This window comes from Callorhinchus milii, unplaced genomic scaffold (assembly GCF_018977255.1).
Source record: "Callorhinchus milii isolate IMCB2004 unplaced genomic scaffold, IMCB_Cmil_1.0 Scaffold9, whole genome shotgun sequence".
Classification (NCBI taxonomy): Eukaryota; Metazoa; Chordata; class Chondrichthyes; order Chimaeriformes; family Callorhinchidae; genus Callorhinchus; species Callorhinchus milii.
The window spans coordinates 23,804,599-23,826,638 of record NW_024704750.1 but is presented as its reverse complement, the minus strand read 5'-3'; the positions used below and the strand labels follow the sequence as shown (position 1 = coordinate 23,826,638).

At 49.6% G+C, this 22,040-nt stretch overlaps 1 protein-coding gene across 1 annotated transcript; it reads left to right on the top strand.

Moving 5' to 3' along the window:
- Positions 1-3,465: 3,465 nt before the first annotated feature.
- LOC103191042 (B2 bradykinin receptor) lies at positions 3,466-4,542 on the top strand. Its single transcript, XM_007911980.2, has one exon. The coding sequence runs from the start codon at positions 3,466-3,468 to the stop codon at positions 4,540-4,542; it is 1,077 nt and encodes a 358-aa protein (XP_007910171.2).
- Positions 4,543-22,040: the final 17,498 nt, after the last annotated feature.

The following is a 22,040-nucleotide window of genomic DNA, read 5'->3' as shown; positions in this document are numbered from 1 at the left end:
TTATTACTATTATTGTAGAGCTCAGAGGAAGGCCATCAGTTAGGTACGTAGGAACAAGAGGGAGGCCATTCAGCCCCTCGAGCCTGTTCTGCCGTTCTGCAACATCAAGGCTGATCTGTACCTCGACTCCAATTACCCGCCTTTGCCCCATATCCCTCGATCCCCTGACCTCACAAACATCTATCCACCTCAGTCTGGAAACATTTGAACGGATTGTACGTTTAATCAGCGCCTTTCACGTCTGGAGGACGTCCCAGGATTGCTTCGCGGCTGTTCTCTCGCTCGGTTCCGGCTCCCGGATGAACATCAAACGCAAGACTGTTTTTTTCCAGGACCTCAGTCGTTGATACATCGCTCCCCACCCCACACACCCCTCACGCCCCTCACGCCCCTCACGCAGGGCAGAGCTCCTCCCGCTCTCCCCCCGCGCGCACCCTCCCCACACCCCTGGCTGCCGGGGGCTACCACTTTAACAAGCGGTTTTACAACCCCACCGTGAGCGCGTACACAGCCAGACATTTGCTGGGCCGTGTCGAGGAGGGGGCAGGAAGCCGGCAGTGTGGCCTTACCCCACGGCTGTGATTGGTGTTCTGTTGCAAATTCCTTTTTTATGCGCCCACCAGGTCATGGAACAACAACAACAACAACAATCCTTGCATTTGATACAGCGCCTTATCACATCTTCGAGACGTCTCAAAGCGCTTCACGGGACACACTGTAAAGTGCAGTGACTGCGTGTTTTGCGGGTGAAACGCGGCAGCCAATTGCGCACGGCAGCGTCCCCACAAACCGCCGTGGGTCGAAGTGACCGAATGACTCCTCAGGAAAGTGATCCGACAATCAACTGACAACCGGGTTCCCGGTTACTGCTCAGTAAACCGAGGCGCGCGCGCGCGCGTGTGTGTGTGTGTGTGGGGTAAGGAAACTTGCCCAACGTTTCGCACCCCTGCCCGGGAATCGAACCCGGGTCCTCTCGCTTGCGACTCCACCAAACCTGGTTCCCAATTTATCGGGCAAACAGTCCAAGCGTCCACTTAAACCGTCCAAAAGCCAGCAGCGCCAAAGGCGCTTGTGTGGGTGACATGAGCCGACGCTCCCACAGTCCACTACCGCTCCCTTATCTCATTGTTTGGCCTCAACGTGAAGGATTCATTCAGCTGCCAGTGGAATGCAATTTGCTTCACTAAATATTTACGCAATCTCAAACGTCCGAACAAATCACTTCTCGTACATTCTTGCTGGGGCTGGGATGAAGCTGACAGCTTGGAGTTAGATCTCACACACACACACACACACACACACTCACACACGTATATGTATATAAACACGCCACTTTGGATTCAGAGTAGTCAGTGTGGGAGAGTAAAGCCACAGCCAGGATCACACGCTCCACGCGCTGGCTCACAAGGAAAGGCTCAACGCTTTTCGGAACTCAGGTGATTTCCGTAAGGTTTGATCTTCCGGGTAAGTGCTTGACCGTATTTTCCATACCGTGACGTGTTTGAGGTGAAGGCTGGGCCCTGATATACTCCGCCAATCGACTAACAACCTGGTTCCTACTTACCGCTAGGTAAACAGAGGCGTGCGTGCGCGGAGTAAGGAAACTTGCCTAAGGTTTCGCGCCCTGACCGGGGATCAAACCCGGGTCCTCTCGCTCGTGGGACGAAAGCCCTAACCGCTACGCTACGGGATTCCAGCGAGGTGTTTGTTTCCCCACTGTGGGCAGTCGTTGGGGGCAGATAAGTCGCTGCATTTGCCGAGGTGCAGTCACTACGCTCGCAAGTAACTCGCGGTATGAAGCGTCACCAGCCGATAGGGACCCCCCAGACACGCTGAGGTCATCTCAGTGCCTCCGATCAGTGAAGGTGCGAGGCAGGACGTCAGTTTAAACCCTGGTTCTTTTTCCCCCCCACCCCATTTGAGCATTGTTTGTTATTAAAGAGTTTCTTAGTCAACTTTTCCCTAACGCGTTTCCTCGCTGGTTTCTGGCGTCCTCACAGCTGCCCATTCTCTGGGAGGAAAAAGGTGAGGAATGCGTTCGATTGAGATGAATTGCTCTTCAGCCGAAACCCATTCTCCAGTTCAACTTGAGGTCTCCGTTTCAGGCTCTGCTTCAGAACGCGAGCAAAGGCGTGGGAGTCCTGAGGCTCGGTGGTTAAAGAGCACTCGCCTCGCAAAGCAAAAGCGAGGGGAACCTGGGTTCGATTCCCGGGCAGGGAGGAATGCGGGGCGCGTTTCTTTACCGTTTAGCCGTTTAGCTGAGCTAAATTTAGTTTCCTGCTGAGGAGGTCAGGTAGGTGAGGCCAAATCGTGTTGGTTTCTGTGCCACAGAAGACTTTATTTCGATAGTGTTCCAAAACTAGGCTTGTTAGTCCCTCGTATGACTGGCGTTCATAAAATCCCAGGTTCCTAGCCAACAATCCCCCGAATAAAGCCACTTTGCAGGATTCTGCTGGGCGCAAATTGGCCTCCGCGTTTGGCCCCGCGAAACACACGGTCGCCCCACTTTCCAGCATATCCTGGGAAGCGCTTTGAGACGCCTCAACAACTTGATGAGGTGCAACATCAAAATGCCAGCAATGTCAATATTAGTGCATGAACTTAGCTCAGCTGTAAACAAGAAGGCAATGGGCTCTCTTTATTGGGAAGCTCAGGTGTGTGGGTGGAGGCGTTGTAGTTATAATAATAATAATAATACTGGCCGTCACACCCAGGAATCTGTTATTCTGCATATAACTCCCCACCAACCACCCACCACCCTTGAACTCGCTCTCTGGCAGTGTGTTTTGTATACATTTGGTTGGATATTTTAGAAGATATATCTGTTGCCAAATGTGATCCTGCTGCTGAGAGTTCTAAACCGCGGAGAGGATCTAACGAGGTGGGTGGCCGGGCGGTGGGCTTCAAAGGAACCAGCTTCTAAAGACTTAATGCGCCGGAAGTCAGGCGGAGGGAAAGTTTGGGGCAGGTTTCCTTACCCCACACGCCTCTGTTTACGCAGCAGTCAGCAGGAACCTGGTTGTTAGTCGATTGGTGGATCGCTTTTCCGGGGGTGATAATCCCTCCGAAATAAATCATAATAATTTGGTCGCTGTTTGTGGGACGCTGGCGAGCGCAATTGGCTGCAGGGTTTCTCCCACAAAATACACAGTCACTACACTTTCGCCCACAAAATATCCACCTCACAATGTATCCCGTGAAGCGCTTTGAGACGTCTCAATGACACGGTAAGGCGCTGTATCGAATCCAACGTCTTCAGCCGTCCGCCTACTGCTACCTCTGCCCCCCGCCCGGCCCTCCGCCCTCCGCCCTTCCTGATCCCACCCCCCCAGCTCGGATCCAAAGCCCTGACTGGTCCGTCCGTCCAGCGCCTCAGGACGTTGTTCCTCCCGACGTGAAAGGGCACAGGCGCTGTTTTCAACGTAATGTGTTGTCGTTGTTCGACAGAGCGCTGAGCGAGCAGGGATGCTGAACCAGTCATGGCCATTCTCCCTCCCACCGGGCAACGTGCCCGATCCATCCCCCGTGCCCGTCAACGCGACGGAGGCCTGCCCCGGCGCCCCTTTCTTGGGGTGGATGTACATGGCGCAGCCCATCTACATCGTGTTGATCTGCGCAGTCGGGATGGTGGGCAACGCCTTTGTGCTGTTGGTGCTGGTGCTGCACAGGGTCAGCTGCACGGTGGCCGAGATCTACCTGGGAAACCTGGCGGCCGCCGACCTCCTCTTCGTTGGCTGCCTGCCCTTCTGGGCGGCCAACATCGTCAACGGCTACAACTGGCCCTTCGGCGAGTTCCTGTGCAAGTCGGTGAGCGCGGTCATCTACATGAACCTGTTCTGTAGCGTCTACCTGCTGGCGATGGTCAGCATCGACCGTTACCTCGCCCTGGTGCACACGATGACCAGCGGCCGGACTCGGTCGCCCGCCTGCGCCAAGATGACCTGCCTGGCCATCTGGGCGTTCGGGTTCCTCATGAGCACGCCCGTCATCCTCTTCAGGACGGTGATGGCCAAACCCGAGTACAACATCTCGGCCTGCTTGCTGAGGTACCCCAGCGAGGGCTGGTCACTGAACCTCGAGATCCTGCTGCTCGTGTTCGCGTTCATCGTCCCGGGCTCCATCATCACTTTCTGCAGCTGCCAAATCCTCCAGGTGCTGAGAAACAACACCATGCGCCAATTCATGCAGGTGCGGAAGGAGACCAAGTCCTCCAAGTTGGTCCTCCTGGTCCTCCTGATGTTCTTCCTTTGTTGGCTGCCCTTCCACTTTTTCACCTTCCTCAGCATCCTGCAGAAGCTCGGCCTGATCCCGGGCTGCCGCTGGGAGGCTGTGCTGGAGAACGGGAACCAGATCACCACGTTCCTGGGCTTCACCAACAACTGCATCAACCCCTTACTGTACGTCATAGTGGGCAAGCACTTCAGGAAGAAAGCCAAGGAGGTGTTCGAGAGGTCGGCAGCCAGGAAACGCCGCAAACTCAACCTGGCCAGCTCAGCGTCCAGCGCCAGGACCTCCATCATCACACTCCGCAACAGGGTCTAGAACCGAGAGCACCTGCGGAGCCCGCCACACAGAGACAGAGGGTTTAGCAGTGTATCTGAGGACTTGCCACCCGCCACTCGATTGGGGTTTGGGGATGGGAAGGTGGGGGTGGTGGGGGGGTTTGGGGGATGGTGGGGGTGGGGGGGGTGGTGTTCATGTTAATGGGCGGGCGGGGGTGGGTGGGGGGAGGTGGAGCTGCCGGTGGTTCAGTTCCCTGGTCAGGCATTTGATCGAAACACACGCTCTTAGTCAGTATATACGTAGCTCACTCGGGCTTGTGTGGACGGTAGTCAGTCCAAGAGGGAGGGAGAGAGGGAGAGGGAGGGAGAGAGGGAGCGGGAGGGAGGGAGGGAAGGAGAGAGAGGGAGGGAGGGAGGGAGAGAGAGAGAGACTGATCTCTCAGTTGGAAGAAAGCTCCTAACTCCATCCCACCAGTCAGGCAGGGAGAGAAGATTTGACATTCGTTTTATTGTTGTTGTTGTCGAAAACAGTCCAAATGCCCAATAAACCCTACAATAAATAAATCAATCGATAGATAAATAATAATAATTCGGTCACTCGATCCACGGCTGTGTGTGTGGGGGCACCGCTGTGCGCAATTGGCTGCCGCGCTTCTCCCACAAAATATACAGTCAGTTCACTTGACGGTATAGTCTGTGAAGCGCTTTGAGACGTCTCAAAGATGTGATAAGGCACTGTATCAAATGCAAGGATTATTATTATTATTATTATTATTATTATTATTATTATTATTATTATTATTATGGAGTTTGTGGAGTCCTGTAGCTCAGTGGTTAGAGCACTCGCTTTGCAAGTGAGAGACCTGAGTTCAATCCCCGGGGGGTCAGTCAGGGCCAAACCTCGGGCAAGTTTCCTTACTCCACACAGAGCCTAATAATAATCCTCCAAAACCAAAAACAATAATAAATTTGTCATTTTCAATCTACGACTGTTTGTGGGACATTGCGCAATTGGCTGCCGCGTTCGCCCACAAATATACAGTCAATTCACTTGAGAGAGAGTGTGTTCTGTGAAGCGCTTTGGGACGTCCTCCTGACGTGAAAAGTGCTATATCAAATGCAAGGATTATGATTATTATTATTATTATTATTATTGTTATTATAAAGTGAAGCTTTCTCGAAACGGGTGAGGAAAGGCCGAGGTCGATTTCCTTGACCTCAGACCTGGAAAGAGATCGAAAGATGTCACTCGCTGTCTGTTGCTGTGTCGCTCATTTGTGTTGGATCATTGACCTCGCTGACCCTTCAAGACCTTGGGGTGCCCTTGGCTATCACCCAACAAGCCACCCGAGATGGGAGTCCGAACCACAACAACAGCTTGCACGTGCAACGCGCCCCTCACGCAGGGTTAGCGCCCCAGAGTGCTTGACGGTGGCGGAGCACGACCCCCAAGACAGGGGGTGGGGGAGGGGGAGGTGACCGTAGCCACGGCCCTAGAGGATGGTCTTCAGGCACGACCTGAAGATGGGGAAGGAGTGAGTGGGCGGGTGGGAGGGGGGTGTGGAGGGGCAAGATGGAGGGAGAAAGAGTGAGAGTTTTGTGGCGTAGTGGCTGAAGGCGATGGTGGAGCGGAGGGCACCGGGACAAACGGGAGGCCGGAGCCAGCCGTGCGGAGGCAGCGGGGGGGGTGGGCTGTGGTGTAAGCTGGTCGGGGGAGGCAGGGAGGTGCCGGGGCACGAAGGGATTCGAGGACGAGCGTGAGTTGCAGAGAAGCGGGGGACAAAATGGCTGAAAGCGGGCTCATTGATAATTGGGCCGGGGCAGGTGGAGCGGGTCAGACTTCACAGCACAGGGAGCCAAGAGCAGAGAATTGGGGTTTAGGCCGGATAGTTTGTCGGGGGAGCAAACACCAGCACAAAAAAAAACACCTGATGCGGTTATTTTCCCAGCGCTGTGGCTGTAAGAATTATACATTTCCAAGGCACTTGTTTCGTGTACTTTACTTTTGCTGAAAGATTTTGCAACCCCCACAAGTGTTATTAAAGCCATCATTCAATGGGGAGAGAATTATTAATCGTGCGTATATTCCTGCGATGCTTTAATGCCACCGGCCTGCGGCCCGGCCCAATTATCTCCCCTTCATCTTGTTAACATATCCATAAAATCTCACTCGAATGACCTGAGCACTGTTCACATCGGTGCAGAAAACACATCACGTTGGATAACACAGTCTCTTTACGGTGTATCCTACGAAGCGCTTTGAGACGTCTCGAAGACGTGATAAGACGCTGCATCAAATGCGAGGGTTATTATTTGTTATTATAATAATTCATTATAAGGAGGTTAGTCCAGGCAATGGAGCAATATTACGCACTTTTTTGAGTTCACTGTCATCTTGTAAGTCCTGTAGCTCGGTGGTTAGAGCACTCACCTCTCAAGCGAGAGGACCTGGGTTTGATTCTCGGCGGGGCGAAACCTTGGGCAAGTTTCCTCACTCCACACGCCTGCTCATACTCCCTCAATAAAATAAAATAATAATTTTGTCACTCAATCCGTGACTGTTTGTGGGGACGCTGCTGTGCGCAATTGGCCGCCGCGTTTCGCCCACAAAGTACTTTAGGAGGCTTGTAGCTTGATGGTTAGAGCATTCGCCTCGCAAGCGAGAGGACCCGGGTTCTCATGCGATTCTCGGGCAGGCGGCGAAACGTTGGGCAAGTTTCCTTCCTCCACACGCCTCTGTTTACCCAGCAGTAAGCAAAAACCCGGTTGTCAATCGATTGGTGGATCGCTTTTCCGGGGGTAATAATCGCCCACAACACATACAATCAATTTGTTTTACTGTCTAATCTGTCTAAGCGTTTTGAGGCGTCTCAAAGGCGACTTGACAAGGCGCTGTATCAAATGCAAGGAATATTATCTGCGACCCATCTAACCGGACTTGCTTAAACTCCAAAATTCTTGTTCCATTGCTCCCGCTTCACCCCCTCACAGAGGGGGTGAGTCACCACAGACAGATTCAACTTGGCTTCAGATCACAACCTTTAAATCTTTACAGTCCAGCCTGAGCGAGGGGTCTGGTATGTTTTTTTGTACTCCATGAGGTCTGTGTTGCTAAAGATCCTGAAAGTAAACGGTTATAATTCATGGCTGCAATAAATAAAAGAGTTGTTATGAGGTTGATTTGTTTTTTTTCTTTTTAAATATTTGTAAAAACTTTTCAATTGACAAAGTTTCCCAAGAGCTTAGTCGCTGTGCGAAATGCATCCTGGAAGGACATGATCCCAAATAATATCGACAATAATCCTTCGTACAGCACCTTATCACGTCTTCGAGACGTCTCGCAGCGCTTCACGGAATATACGGTGAGGTGTAGTGGATTCAGTGACCAAATTATTATTCTTTTTAAGGGATTATTACCCCTGGAAAAGCGATCCGTCAATCGACTAACAACCGGGTTCCTACTTACTGCTCGGTAAACAGAGGCGTGTGTGTGGAGTAAGGAAACTTGCCCCAACGTTTTGCCGCCTGCCCGGGAATCGAACCCGGGTCCTTTCACTCGCAAGCCCCCAAATTCCCAGCAGTAACCACTGAGCCCCCAAGTTCTTGATTCCAGGATTCTATGCCGCAACTCCCTATCCAACACCACTGAAGAGGAAAAATTGCCACCAGGGCAGCAGCGTTTCTTTTTTAAAAAGAAATTTAGTGGTTTGAAGTGGTTTAGGGCAACTTGAGATGGAAAATAAATGCCAAAACCCTGCCAGTGTCTCACACCTTCCGAGTCAAAACGTCCAGTGTTTGCAAAGTGCAATCGAGTTTCGCTAAATTCTGTTAGTTAGGGATTCCAGTGAAGCGTTAGTTGGTTGGTGGATCGCTTTCCGGGGACTAATAACTCCTCCAAAATAATAATACTAATAAAAATAATAATTGGGTCACCCAATCCACAGACTGTAAATTGGCTGCCCGTAAAATATACACACTACACTTTACAGCATATTCTGTGAAGCGCTTTGAGATGTCTCAATGACGCAATAAGGCGTTCTATCAAAGACAAGAATTATTATTATAAATCATTATATTATTATTACATCTCCTGATGTGAAAAGCGCCGAACCAAAGCAAGGATTATTCAGTTATTGAGATTGATCAGCATCGCGCGCACACACACACACACACACCACACGATGTTAACAAAGTGTCCTTGCAATCTAGCTTTATAGAATAGAATAGAAAAGAATAGAATATTACAGCACAGAAGGAGGCCATTCGGCCCATCGGGTCTGTGCCGGCTCTTTGGAAATACTGCCCAAGTCCCTGTCCAATTCCCTTTTGAAAGATGTTATCGAATCTGCTTCCACCAGCCTTTCAGGCTGTGAGTTCCAGACCATAACAACTCTTCCTCCTCGTCTGCCTTCCGGTTTTTTGCCAATTATCTTAAATCTACGTACCCTGGTTACTGACTCAGCCGCCGGAGGAAACAGTTTCTCCCTATCTACTCTATCAAAACGCCTCATAATTTTGAACTCCTCGATTAAATCTCCCATAACATTCTCTGTTCTTTATCATTATATGATCTTCTTTGTGACTTATTCGTTCATTGAAATTGATCGCTTCGAACTGATCAATTCCACTTGACAACAGCGGTGCTTGAATTGCTCTGTTTAATCCCTGGAACTGTGCAATGATAAATGAATGTACAGGGACCATTTTAAGTTGGATTTGTATTGAGCTCCCCGAACAGCGATAATTTCCCCTGTTTTTAGCGCTCGAATATCAATTAGGTTTAAATTCTGATAACCAGATCGCGCTTCACTAAACAGTGATCACCCGTGAAGCGCTTTGAAATCTTTCAGCGCTGTAAAAACGGAAGTTCTTTCTTAAATCCTTTCCGTCTAAAATCCCACGACACGACGCGGCGTTCGCAGAACACAGCGGTGGAATTATGACACGTGACTGTAGCTGAACGTTCCTTTTATTCTTGTTTTGTTTTTGCACGGGAGGGAGGGAGGGACGGAGGGAGGGACGGAGGGAGGGAGAGAGGGAGGGAGGGAGTAGCCGAGAATCTTCACCGAGTGATTAGAACCTGTGTTGTCGGTCTGTCTGTCGTGCAGAGTGAGGGTATCTCAGTCTGTCCCTCTGTAAAGCAGGTTTTACTTCATATAGCATTTGGGACCACCCTCTCAGGTGTACAATAACTGCGGTCTATGAATAGATTGGGTTGAATCTGTGCCGTTTCCGCCTGTATTGCCATGACCCCAACAGTGTTAGTTTCTCTTCCCTTTTAGTCCCTATAAACAAAATGTGAACACAGTATAACGAGTTGACATCGACAAGCATTTTTAGGGGCAATAATGTGTTAAACGACAGACTTCAGCAATGCGTCTCTCCGGGGAGAGAGTCTGCATTCAATTCCGGACGCGGGAATTTCCGTGTGCAGGTGGGATGCACGAAATTCTCAGTTTGATTTGGAAACTCTTACGCGCGGTGATGTGTTTTCACCTCTGTCAGACACTCGGCTGCCAAAAAATATCTTACTGCTAAGCCCGTGAGAGTTTGTAGTTATACAAACACTAATGTGGGAAGAATTTTGGCCGGAGCTCTGTGTCAGGGCCAGGAATGAGGGATGAACGAGCTGAAGTGTGGAGATTCAAAGGAGATTTTTTAGAGTCTCCTGTAGCTCAGTGCTTAGAGCACTCGCCTCGCAAGCGAGGGGACCTGGGTTTGATTCCTGAGCTGGGTGAAATATTGGGCAAGTTTCCTTCCTCCACACACATGCCTCTGTTTACTTAGCAATAAGTAGGAACCCAGTGGTTAGTCGATTGGCGGGTTGCTTTCACTAGGGTAATAAACCCTTCAAAAAAGTTAAAAATAATAATTTGGTCACTTCAATCCATGGTTGTTTGTGGGACGCTGCTGTGCGCAATTGGCTGCCGCGTTTCGCCCACAAAATATTATCATTATTATTATAATTACTATTATTTTTGGCGTTGACACATTTTGACTGAACAATCCGATTCGTTCTTCACATGGGAGCCAATAGTTATTGGCAGACTATCCTGGGGGGGGGGAGGTAAGGTTGACCTGATCCTCACCCGATGTCTGCCCCCTGACACTTTCTAACGCTTGGCTGATCTTCTCTCACTGCACCTGCCCACGCCTTGGCAGACCTGCCATTGCTAGACAGGGCAGTGCTGTGGAGCCTTTGCTCCGCTAGCGTAAAGACCTCCTGCTTACCCACCTTTGGCTGTTGTCCTCATCATGTGTGACCTTCAGATGCAGCAGAAGAGGAGCGTGGCTTGCCACCATGTGTATCAAGTGAGTCAATTGGTTTTTCTTTACGGACGTTTGCTCTGGAGGCTTCTTAAAGTGGGTGAAAATCTTCGATATGTTGCTCTGCTTCATTTGCCGCTCCTTACACACTTTGTCGTTTGGGGGACACTGCTCAGAAGCGCTGGCTGCAATTAAACAGCAGAGAGACGGTACAAAGGACATGACAAGAACATAGCACATGCCATATCTGACGAGTTACAAGCAACAACACATGATATCTAGACAGCGCCTTTCATTTTGGGAGGACTTCCCAAGCTGCTGGACAGTCAAGGATTTAGACCCAAATTGGGGGTGGGGATCAGGAGGGATGGTGGGCAGGGAGGGTAGGGGGTAGGAGGGTGACTGAAGGCGCGGCTGAAGAGGAGGGTCTTGAGAAAGGCCTTGAAACAAGCAGGGGAGGGGGCGAGGCGAAGGGAATGTGGGATGGAGTTCCAAAGGGGGGCAGAGAGCCTGAAGGCCTGACCACCAATGGTAAGGCGGGTCAAGAGGAAGACGTGGAGCAGACCAGAGCCCGCTGAGTGCACAGGTCGATACGGTGTTAGCAGGTCACAGAGGTTGGGTGGAGCAAGGCCGTGGAGGGCTTTGACAACTGCCTGATGGCCTGTAAATCTTCACATCATTACCTTTCGCCAATGTCTTAGAGTTTAATGTTGTAAAATGACGGTGAGGAATTCTTAAATTCAATCTTAAATTGGAAACAGATGTTTTGTGAGTCTAAAGAAGAATTATGACCAGGTTTAAGAATATTCTATAATACAGCACGACCCTGAATTTGAAGAAAATAAGTCTCACTGACTAAAGCTAAGGAGAACTTTTGGGCCTCATATATCTTACTGACATTCTGTTCAAGCCAACTCTCTGTGGCCATCTCGGTGGTCCAGTTCCTAAGCCAGGCAGTTTCCCAGTACTCCAGCCCAGCCTGGCTCATCGACAGGAATTGGAATAGCAGACCAGTCACTGAGAGTAGGGATTCTTCCCGCTCAGCTCCTGTTAACCCTGGAAGCCCAAGCCCTAACTAATTGGTAGGGTGGACAAGCAGCGGGAAAGCTGTCCATAGAGTACTCTCACCAGCAAGCTATGTGGTTTTAGCCGGTTGGACCCCGACGCACACTCTCTGATCCCCCCAAACCTTGGCTCTTGCCAACCTGCGCCTAACACTCTCTGCAATTAGATAAGCAGAGTGCATCCCTCCAGGGAGAGAGTGCGCATTCCATTCCTGACATAGGAATTTCCATGTGTAGGTGGGAGACATGGAATTTTCGGTTTGTTTTGGAGACTCTGAAGCATAGTAATGGGTTTCCGCTTGCGTCAGACGCCCGGCTGACCAAAACAATCCTACCGTTCAAATTTGGTACAGAGAAATTCTGCAACAAAGCAATAATAATTAACAGTAATAACTTGGATTTCTATGGAGCTAATCACACAGGGAAAGGTCTCGTAGCGCTTGACAAATGCAAAAGCAGGAAAACAGAACGTTTAATCATGCCGGGCTGAAGAAACAGGATTAAGAGGATTTTGGTAAGGAGTAAGGTAGAGAGGTGAGCTGGTGTTGGAAGTGAGTTCCAGTGGATACGATGTGCTGACTGAAAACCCAAGCAACTATGATTCTATAATAATAATAATAATCCTTGCATTTGATATAGCGCTTTTCACGTCTTCTAGACGTCTCAAAGCGCTTCACAGGATATGCTGTAAAGTGAATTGAATGTATATTTGTGGACGAAACGCGGCAGCCAATTGGCAACAGCAGCGTCGCACAAACAGCCGCGGATTGAAAATGACCAATTTTATTATTGTTTTGTTTCTTTGGGGCTTATAGCGGATTCTATTTATATTGATATAAATTTCTAATTTATATTCCATAGCGGAGGAGTGGGATTAATTTGGGCAGCTCTTTCAAAGAGCCAGTCCGGGCACGTGGGCCGAATGGCCTCCTTCTGTGCTGTATGGTTCTATGGTTCTATGATTCCAACTGTTGTTGGAATAGAGGGATTGAGGAACACCGGAACCAGGAGAGCGCAATGGGATGCAGTGCTGGAGAGATTGGAACGTCAGAGTGGGACCAGGCTATAGATAGATTTGGAGACTGACCAGCAGAATCAGGTTTCGAGAACAAATGAGATAGATTTCTGCTGGAAAATAATATCCGGGGAGACAGTGTATAGTTTGGGACACGACATGGCAAGCGACCTCCAGGAAGATGAACTAGATGGACCTCAGTTTTCTTTCGCCCGGCAAATTCTTAAGTTCTTATGAGACCAGTGTCTCAGTAATCCTTGTTGTTGCTGTGACATACTTTTGTGGAGTTCTGTAGCTCCGTGGTTAGAGCGCTCGCCTTGCAAGCGAGAAACCTGGGTTCGATTCCCGGCAGGGCTAAAACCTGGGCCAAGTCTCCTTACTCCACACGCCTAATAATAATCCCTCAAGAAAACAAACAAAACAATAATAAATTGGTCACTTCAACCCACGACTGTTTGTGGGGACGCTGCTGTGCGCAATTGGCTGCCCTGTTTCGCCCACAAAATACACAGTCACTTCACTTTACAGTCTATCCTGTGAAGCGCTTTGAGACGTCTCGAAGACGCGAAAAGCGCTGTATCAAATGCAAGGATTATTATTATAACATCTCCAAGTCCCTCTTACTGAAGGTTTTTAACTCTACGTTTAAGAATCGCGGATGGACTATTACCTAAGGCCGACTCTGAAGACCTCTGAAGCACAGCGTCGTTGTCGGCCAGGCTGTGCCGTTTCCCTGAGCTGTGATCGGTTGCTTTTCTTTGTTGCCTTCTGATGCTTTGCGCAGTGGGTGATTGAGGTTTCCGGTGTTGGGGTGGTTGATTTGATTGGTGACCATGCTGTTCGCTGTGCTGGAGATGCTGCTCCTTGTCTGGAGCCTGCGTTGGTTTGGGGGCTGGGGCCTGCGTTGGTTTGGGGGCTGGGGCCTGCGTTGGTTTGGGGGCTGGGGCCTGCGTTGATTTGGGGGTTGGGGCCTGCGTTGGCTTGGGGGCTGGGGTCTGCATTGATTTGGGGGCTGGGGCCTGCGTTGGTTTGGGGCTGGGGCCTGCGTTGGTTTGGGGGCTGGGGCCTGTGTTGGTTTGGGGGCTGGGGCCTGCGTTGGTTTGGGGGCTGTGGCCTGCGTTGATTTGAGGGCTGGGGCCTGCGTTGGTTTGGGGGCTGGGGCCTGCGTTGGTTTGGGGGCTGGGGCCTGTGTTGGTTTGGGGGCTGGAGCCTGTGTTGGTTTGGGTGCTGGGGCCTGCGTTGGTTTGGGTGCTGGGGCCTGTGTTGGTTTGGGTGCTGGGGCCTGTGTTGGTTTGGGTGCTGGGGCCTGTGTTGGTTTGGGTGCTGGGGCCTGCGTTGGTTTGGGTGCTGGGGCCTGTGTTGGTTTGGGTGCTGGGGCCTGTGTTGGTTTGGGTGCTGGGGCCTGTGTTGGTTTGGGTGCTGGGGCCTGTGTTGGTTTGGGGCCTGGAGCCTGTGGTTTGGGGGCTGGGGCCTGTGGTTTGGGGGCTGGAGCCTGGGTTGGTTTGGGAGCTGGAGCCTGCGTTGGTTTGGGGGCTGGAGTCTGTGGTTTGGGGGCTGGAGCCTGTGGTTTGGGGGCTGGAGCCTGTGGTTTGGGGGCTGGAGTCTGTGGTTTGGGGGCTGGAGTCTGCGTTGATTTGGGGGCTGGGGCCTGCGTTGGTTTGGGGGCTGGAGTCTGCGTTGATTTGGGGGCTGTTGCCTGTAGTTTGGGGACTGAAGCCTGTGTTGGTTTGGGGGCTGGACAGTATGGCTGTTCTTTGTCTGGATGGTCTGCTTGATCGGGAAGGGACTGAACTAGATGGACCTTTCGTCCCTGGTCTCCTTGACTTGACTGATCCTCGTGAACCTGCTGTTTTTGCTGGGGGTGAGGAGCCTGAAGGCCAGGCCACAAGCCGTGCAGACTTGGCTTGACTTGGATTGAAGGAGGTAGCAGAGAATTGAGATGCTGTTTTTCCGGTTTCTCCAAATCTTGCGGAGGCTGTGGATACTTCTTTCCTTCAGCGATGGCTGCTCGTTCCCTCTGCTTATCCACTTGTTTCATGTGTTCCACTTCTTTACTCTTAATAAAACAAATCACAGAAAGAATCCTTTCGTGCAGTGTGCCGTAAAAATCACCGACTATACCACAGGAACCAAATGACTGATTTTTAGGTAGCTCAGTGGTTAGAGCACTCGCCTCGCAAGCGAGAGGTCCTGGGTTGGATTCCCGGGCAGGGAGCGAAACGTTGGGCAGGTTTCCTTGCTCCACACGCCTCTGTTTACCTGCAGCAAGTAGGAACCCAGTTGTTAGTCGATTGGCGGATCGCTTTGTTGGAGGTAGTAATAATACGGTCACTCAATCCAGTGATTGTTTGTGGGGACGCTGCTGTGTGGAATTTGCTGCCGTGTTTGACGCCCACAAAATATACAGTCAATTCTGTGAAGAGCTTTGAGATGTCTCGAAGACGTGATAAAGCACTGTATCAAATGGAAGGATTATTATTATGTAAAATGCATTGTTTGCTATACCTTTAAATGAAGGGCTTTAGTCAGGTTTCTAATTTTCTCCTCATCATGGAAGGACTTCAATTTCAACGCATCTATTTCTTCCTAAGAGAAGACAAGTCATTGCTTTTCATCGATCGGAGTTTTGAGAAGCAGGGCACCTGGCACTGTGAAAGGAGGAGGTCCAGCCTACTGGGGCACAATCCCACAAGTGCCAGCCTTGCCCAACTGGGCATTCTTCTTGTGTAATTGAGAGCTTGGTAGCGAGCTAACCAAACCCTCAAATAATAACACACTCACTTACCAGCAAGGGGATTGGGGGGGAGAGAGGATTTTATCATTGGATTACAATCAGTAGTAATACGACGACAACAAATTACATTTACACAGAGTCTTTCACGTCAGGAGGACGTCCCAAGGTGCTGGACAGTCAGGGATTTGGACCCGAGCTGGTGGTTGGGATCAGGAGGTTTCGAGGGCAGGGAGGGTAGGGGGTAGAAGGGAGACTGAAGGCACGGTCGAAGAGGAGGGTCTTGAGATGGGTCTTGAAGGAGGCGAGGGAGGGGGTGAGGCGGCTCAGGTAACCAAACCTCCACCATTGCATCGATCTGTATCTTTGACTCCTTTCATCTGCTGTTGTCTAAGGTTCTCAACAATGAAATAAACAACAGCCAAAGTACTTAAGAACAATATTAAACAACAAATGGCACTTGTTACAGCGCCCTTCACTTTGGAAAGACGTCCCATGGCGCTGGACGATCAGGGGTTTTGGACCCGAGTGGGAGTTGGGGGTTAAGAGGGGTGGGGAGTGGGCTGGGGTCCGGAAAGCGATCCAAGAAAAAAAGCTGCATTTTTATCGCCAGCAATGTCTCAAAATCCTTTGCAATAATCGCTTCCACTGTAGTGACTGTTTTGGGTGGCAAAATCTCACAAGCGAGAGAACCCGGGGTTCGATTCCCGGGCAGGGGGCGAAACATTGGGCAAGTTTCCTTACTCCACACACGCGCCTCTGTTTACCCAGTAGGACATAGGAACTTGGTTGTTAGTCGATTGGCGGATCGCTTTTCTGGGGCGGTAATAAGTCCTTCNAAAAAATATATATATATTTTTCGTCCACAAAATATACAGTCAATTAAACTATTTTATATGAAGCGCTTTGAGACAGCTCGAAGACGTGATGAGGCGCTGTATCAAATGCAAGGATTATTATTATTATTTAATCATCATTATTATTATCAGGACAGCAGTAAAACATAGGAATATTCCTGGGGCACCAACATAATCATCTTCAATGCTCGGTAACAAAGGCTTGTTTCTTGTACCTAGCATCTGTTCCACGTTCAGGTTTGATGGATTGAGCTCCTGGTAAAGGGCAAACAGTAGGCGCTCCCTGTCGTCCACGTCCGGTAACTGCAACTGGTCAAACAGTTTCAAGTCGGTGTTGGCGAAGTGTTGTCCCGTGATTCCAAGCTCTGCAGAGAACAGAGACCTTATTACACACACACACACACACACGCGCGCACAACAAACATGGTATATAACTAGAAACATAGGACCAGGAGGAGGCCATTCAGCCCCTCGAGCCTGTTACGCCATTCTATAAGGTCATGCCTGAGCTGTACCTCAACTCCAATGACCTGAACTCGAGACCTTATATTATAGTACATTAAAATACTTTGGTATGCAAGATAGTTTACATAGAGTATTTCCAGCTTCACAATGCGGGAGGGAAACTTAAGAATCAAGCGCTGAATTGAGAGGGGATCAACGTAGACCACTATAATAATAATAATAATATAATTGCTGTATATATCAGGATCATTTTACAACAATAACTTGCATTTATATAGTGCCCTTCACTGGGGAAACGACTCTGGGCCAAAATGTATTTGTATTACTAAATTTATTAGTGTTTGTCGATTGGCGGATCGCTTTTCCGGGGGTAATCATCCCTCCCACCAAAAAATAATAATAACAATTGGGCCACTCAATCCACAACTGTTTGTGGGGCACTGCTGTGTGAAATTGGCTGCCGTGTTTCACCCACAAAATACACAGTCAATTCACTTTACGACCCCTTTTACAGTTATGATGACTCAGTTAGAGACTGTGTTCAGTTCTGGGCCCCACACTTTAGGAAGGATGTCAAGGCAATGGAGAGGGTACAAAGGAGATTTACCAGGAGATGGTACCAGGAATGAGGGGCTTCAGTTATCAGGAGAGGTAGAGAAGCTCGGATTATCTCCTTGGAGTAGAGAAGGTTAAGAGGAGACATGATAGAAATTTTCAAAATTATGAGGGGATTCGATAGGGTGAACAAGGAGAAACTATTCCCACTGGCGGGTGGGTCGGTAACCCGAAGACACCGAGTTAAAATAGTTGTTAAAATAAACAGAGGGGAGGTGAGGAGAAATGTTCTCACACAGCGAGTTGTTGGGATCTTGAATGGATTGCCTGAAAGGCCGATCCAATAACAGCTTTTAAGAGAGAAGTAGATAATTATTGGGGGAGGACAAGTTTGCAGGGCTATGGGGAGAGCGGGGGAGTGGGGTTGATCAGGGCTATGGGGAGAGAGCGGGGGAGTGGGGTTGATCAGGGCTATGGGGAGAGAGCGGGGGAGTGGGGTTGATCAGGGCTATGGGGAGAGAGCGGGGGAGTGGGGTTGATCAGGGCTATGGGGAGAGCGGGGGAGTGGGGTTGATCAGGGCTATGGGGAGAGCGGGGGAGTGGGGTTGATCAGGGCTATGGGGAGAGCGGGGGAGTGGGGTTGATCAGGGCTATGGGGAGAGCGGGGGAGTGGGGTTGATCAGGGCTATGGGGAGAGCGGGGGAGTGGGGTTGATCAGGGCTATGGGGGGAAAGCGGGGGAGTGGGGTTGATCAGGGCTATGGGGAGAGCGCACGGGGGGAGTGGGGTTGATTTGGAAGCTCTTTTCAAAGAGTGGCACAGACATGATGGGCCGAATGGCCTCCTTCTGTGCTGTATAATTCTATGATTCTCAGAATACAGTGTATTCTGTGAAGTGCTTTGAGACGTCTCGAAGACGTGATAAGGCACTATATCAAATGCAAAGAATATTATCATTAGTATTATAGTATCTATTGCTTTTTTCTTCCATGACCTCAACATATCCTCCTGCGCTCAGGGTTCTCTTCCTCCTACAATTCTCAGAATTTGAACCGGAACCTCAGGTAACCAAACCTCCACCATTGCATCGATCTGTATCTTTGACTCCTTTCATCTGCTGTTGTCTAAGGTTCTCAACAATGAAATAAACAACAGCCAAAGTACTTAAGAACAATATTAAACAACAAATGGCACTTGTTACAGCGCCCTTCACTTTGGAAAGACGTCCCATGGCGCTGGACGATCAGGGGGTTTTGGACCCGAGATGGGAGTTGGGGGTTAAGAGGGGTGGGGAGTGGGCTGGGGGTGGGGGTGGGAGTGTGGACGAAGGCACGGTCGAAGACGAAGGTCCTTAGACGGGACTTGAAGGAGGCAATAGAGGGGATGAGGCGGTGGGATTGTGGGGTAGAGTTGTGGGATGATGGTTTCCCACACACAGAGGATACAGTTCAAGATCCTGATCCTCACCTTCAAAGCCCTCCATGGCCTTGCTCCCCCCCTACCTCTGCAACCTCCTAACCCCCCACCATCCTGCCCACTCCCTTCGCTCAGCGGGCTCCTGCCTGCTTCACGTCCCCCGCCTCGCTCAGCCCACTATTGGTGGGCGGCCCTTCTGCCACTCTGCTCCCACCCTCTGGAACTCCATCCCGCAGGACCTCCGCCTCGCCCCTTCTCTCGCCACCTTCAAGCCCCATCTCAAGACGCTCCTCTTCGACCCGCCGTCCCCTCCCCCGACCCCCAGCCCAGGTCCGAAACTCTGTCCGTCCAGCGCCTTGGGACGTCCTCCCGACGAGAAAAGCGCGGTGTAAATGCAATTTTGTTGTTGTTGTTGCTGTTGTTAGTTGGCTGTGTCTGACCGGCCTCATGGATTCGCCCGACGAGCGCAGCGATAAGTTAGAGAGAAGCCGTCGTGTGGTTTCGCCTTCAGTGAAGAAGACAAAGCCTCCGATTTACCTTTCACACGGTGGACGCACGTCTCGAATCCAGATTCAATTAACCAACTGCAGAGTTCATCGGTCGTCATTTTCTCCAGTGGGATGAATGGGATTCGGCGGGCGGAGCCGGGGCAGGGTGGGGCGGAGCCGGGGCCGAGCGGGGCGGAGCCGGGGAGCTGTAGAAAAATGACGAGTGTCATCAATGTGACCCCAAACTCAAACAACCGAACCAGAGAAAACTAACAAAAATACGAACAAAAATACGAACAAAATACGAACAAAATACGAACAAAATACGAACAAAAATACAAACGAAATACGAACAAAATACGAACAAAATGCTAATAAAATACTAATAAAAATACTAATAAACTACTAGCAAAAATACGAACAAAAATACGAACAAAAATACTAAAAAAAACTAACAAAAATACTAACAAAAACCCACAAAAAACGTTTTAAAAAAATCTATTGAAAAAACTTCAAAAAAAATTTTAAATGAAAAAAAAACCTAAAATCCCGAGTGAGAGAGAGAGGAGAGAGAATGGCAGAGCCGGTGATGGGCGAGGACTGCGGTTTGTGGGAGCTGATGGAGGACAACCTGAGCCCCAGGAAACTTCACCTGCAGCAAGTGACACTCCGCTGAGGCTCAGGGAACGTACAGATTAGGTTACTAGTCAGGGACAGGACAGGGTGACTGACAGTCAGGCAGGTCAGGGGACCCCCCCCCCCAGAGAGAGTGGCGGAGAAGCCCCAGGCTTTAACCTTGTCCAACAGGTACGAGATACTTGCAACCTGCGTGGATAAGGAAGCCTGTGAGGAGGAGGATGGGCAAACTGACCCCAACACCTCTATACAGGAGGCCACATTGTAATTGGGGACGAGACAGTCAGGAGGACAGACTCACTTCTCTGCAGCCGCAACCAGGAGACACGAAGGCTCTGTTGCCTCCCTGGGGCCAAGGTGAAGGACATCTCTTCAGGGCTGGAGAAGAATTTGAGGCAGGAGGGGAGCATCCAATTGTGGCAATCCACAGAGATGCCAACGATACAGATAGGACCAGCAGGGACGACTTGAGGAGAGAGTTCAAGGAATTGGGAATGAAATTAAAAAGTAGATCTTCCAAGGTAATAATATCGGGATTACTGCCTGAGCCATGTGCAAATTGGTACAGACACAAACAAATTATAGAATTAAATGCATGGCTGACAGAGTGGTGCGGAGGGCAGGGGTTTCATTTTATGGGCCACTGGCACCAGTATTGGGGGAAACAGGGGCTGTTCCATAGAGATGGGCTCCACCGAAGCCAATTTCCCAGCAAGACGAATGTTTGGGGAGGTAGGCAGAGCTTTAAACTACTGGGGGGTGGGGGTGGAGGGCTACAGCTACGGTTAGAAGTAAATCAGCAAAACTAAAAACGATGAAGGTGGTAGAGCAGATTAGTGAGGGAGATAAACAGAGTGTGTCAAGGAGGGACAAGAAGCTCAGAAAAGAAAATAGGGCATTAGGGAATAGGGGAAATAGCAAGAAGTCAAAATCAAAGGCGCTATATCTGAATGCACGAAGCATTCGTAATAAGATAGACACACTAACGGCACAAATAGAAACAAATGGGTATGATCTAATAGCCATTACTGAGACGTGGTTACAGGGGATCGAGGGTGGGAGTGAAGTATTCCGGGTTATTCGGTGTATAGGAAAGATAGGCAATGTGGAAACTGAGGTGGGGGGTTGCCCTGCTAATAAAAGATGGGATAAAAACAGTAGAGAGAAAGGATTTTAAATTAGAAAATCAGGTTGTAGAGTCATTGTGGGTGGAATCACAAAATAATGAGGCAGAAAGCACTAATGGGAGTAATTTATAGATCCCCGAACAGCAGTCACAGTATTGCGCAGAGTATTAACCAGGAAATTAGTGGAGCATGTAGCAAAGGAAATACACTAATAATGGGTGATTTTAATCTTCATGTAGATTGGGATAAAACCAAATGGACAAAAGTAAGTTAGAGGAGGAGTTTATAGAATGTATTAGAGATAGTTTTCTAGGTCAATTCACTGAGGAACCAACCAGGGAACAGGCGATCCTAGATCTTGTTTTATGTAATGAAGTTGGGCTAATCAGCAATCTGGAAGTTAAGGCTCCTCGAGGGCAGAGTGACTATAACATGATGGAATTTAGCATTAAGTTAGAGAGGGATGTAGTTAAGTCCGAAGCAAGGGTCTTAAATTTAAATAGTCAACTTTGCAGGTATGAGAGAGGATTTAGCTAAAATAGACTGGGAAATTAGATTAAAGGATATGACAGTAGACCAGCAATGGCAAACCTTTAAAGATATAGTACATAATTTCCAGCGATCACATATTCCCTTGAGGAATAAAAACACCACAGGAAAAGTGGTTCCACTGTGCCTAACTAGAGCAGTTAGGGAAAGTATGCAATTAAAAGAAGAGACCTATAATCGGACAAAAGGAGCAGTAAACCTGAGGATTGGGAGGGCTTCAGAGACCAACAAAGAAAAACTAAGAAACTGATTAGTTGGGAGAAAATGAGGGCAAACTAGCCGGGAACATAAAGACAGACTGCAAGAGCTTTTACAAATACATAAAGAGGAAGAGACGAGCAAAAGCGAATGTGGGTCCATTACAGGCAG

Bases quoted from the DNA above. Each gene is read 5' to 3' on its own strand.
- LOC103191042 (XM_007911980.2), top strand. From the start codon at position 3,466: ATGCTGAACCAGTCATGGCCATTCTCCCTCCCACCGGGCAACGTGCCC.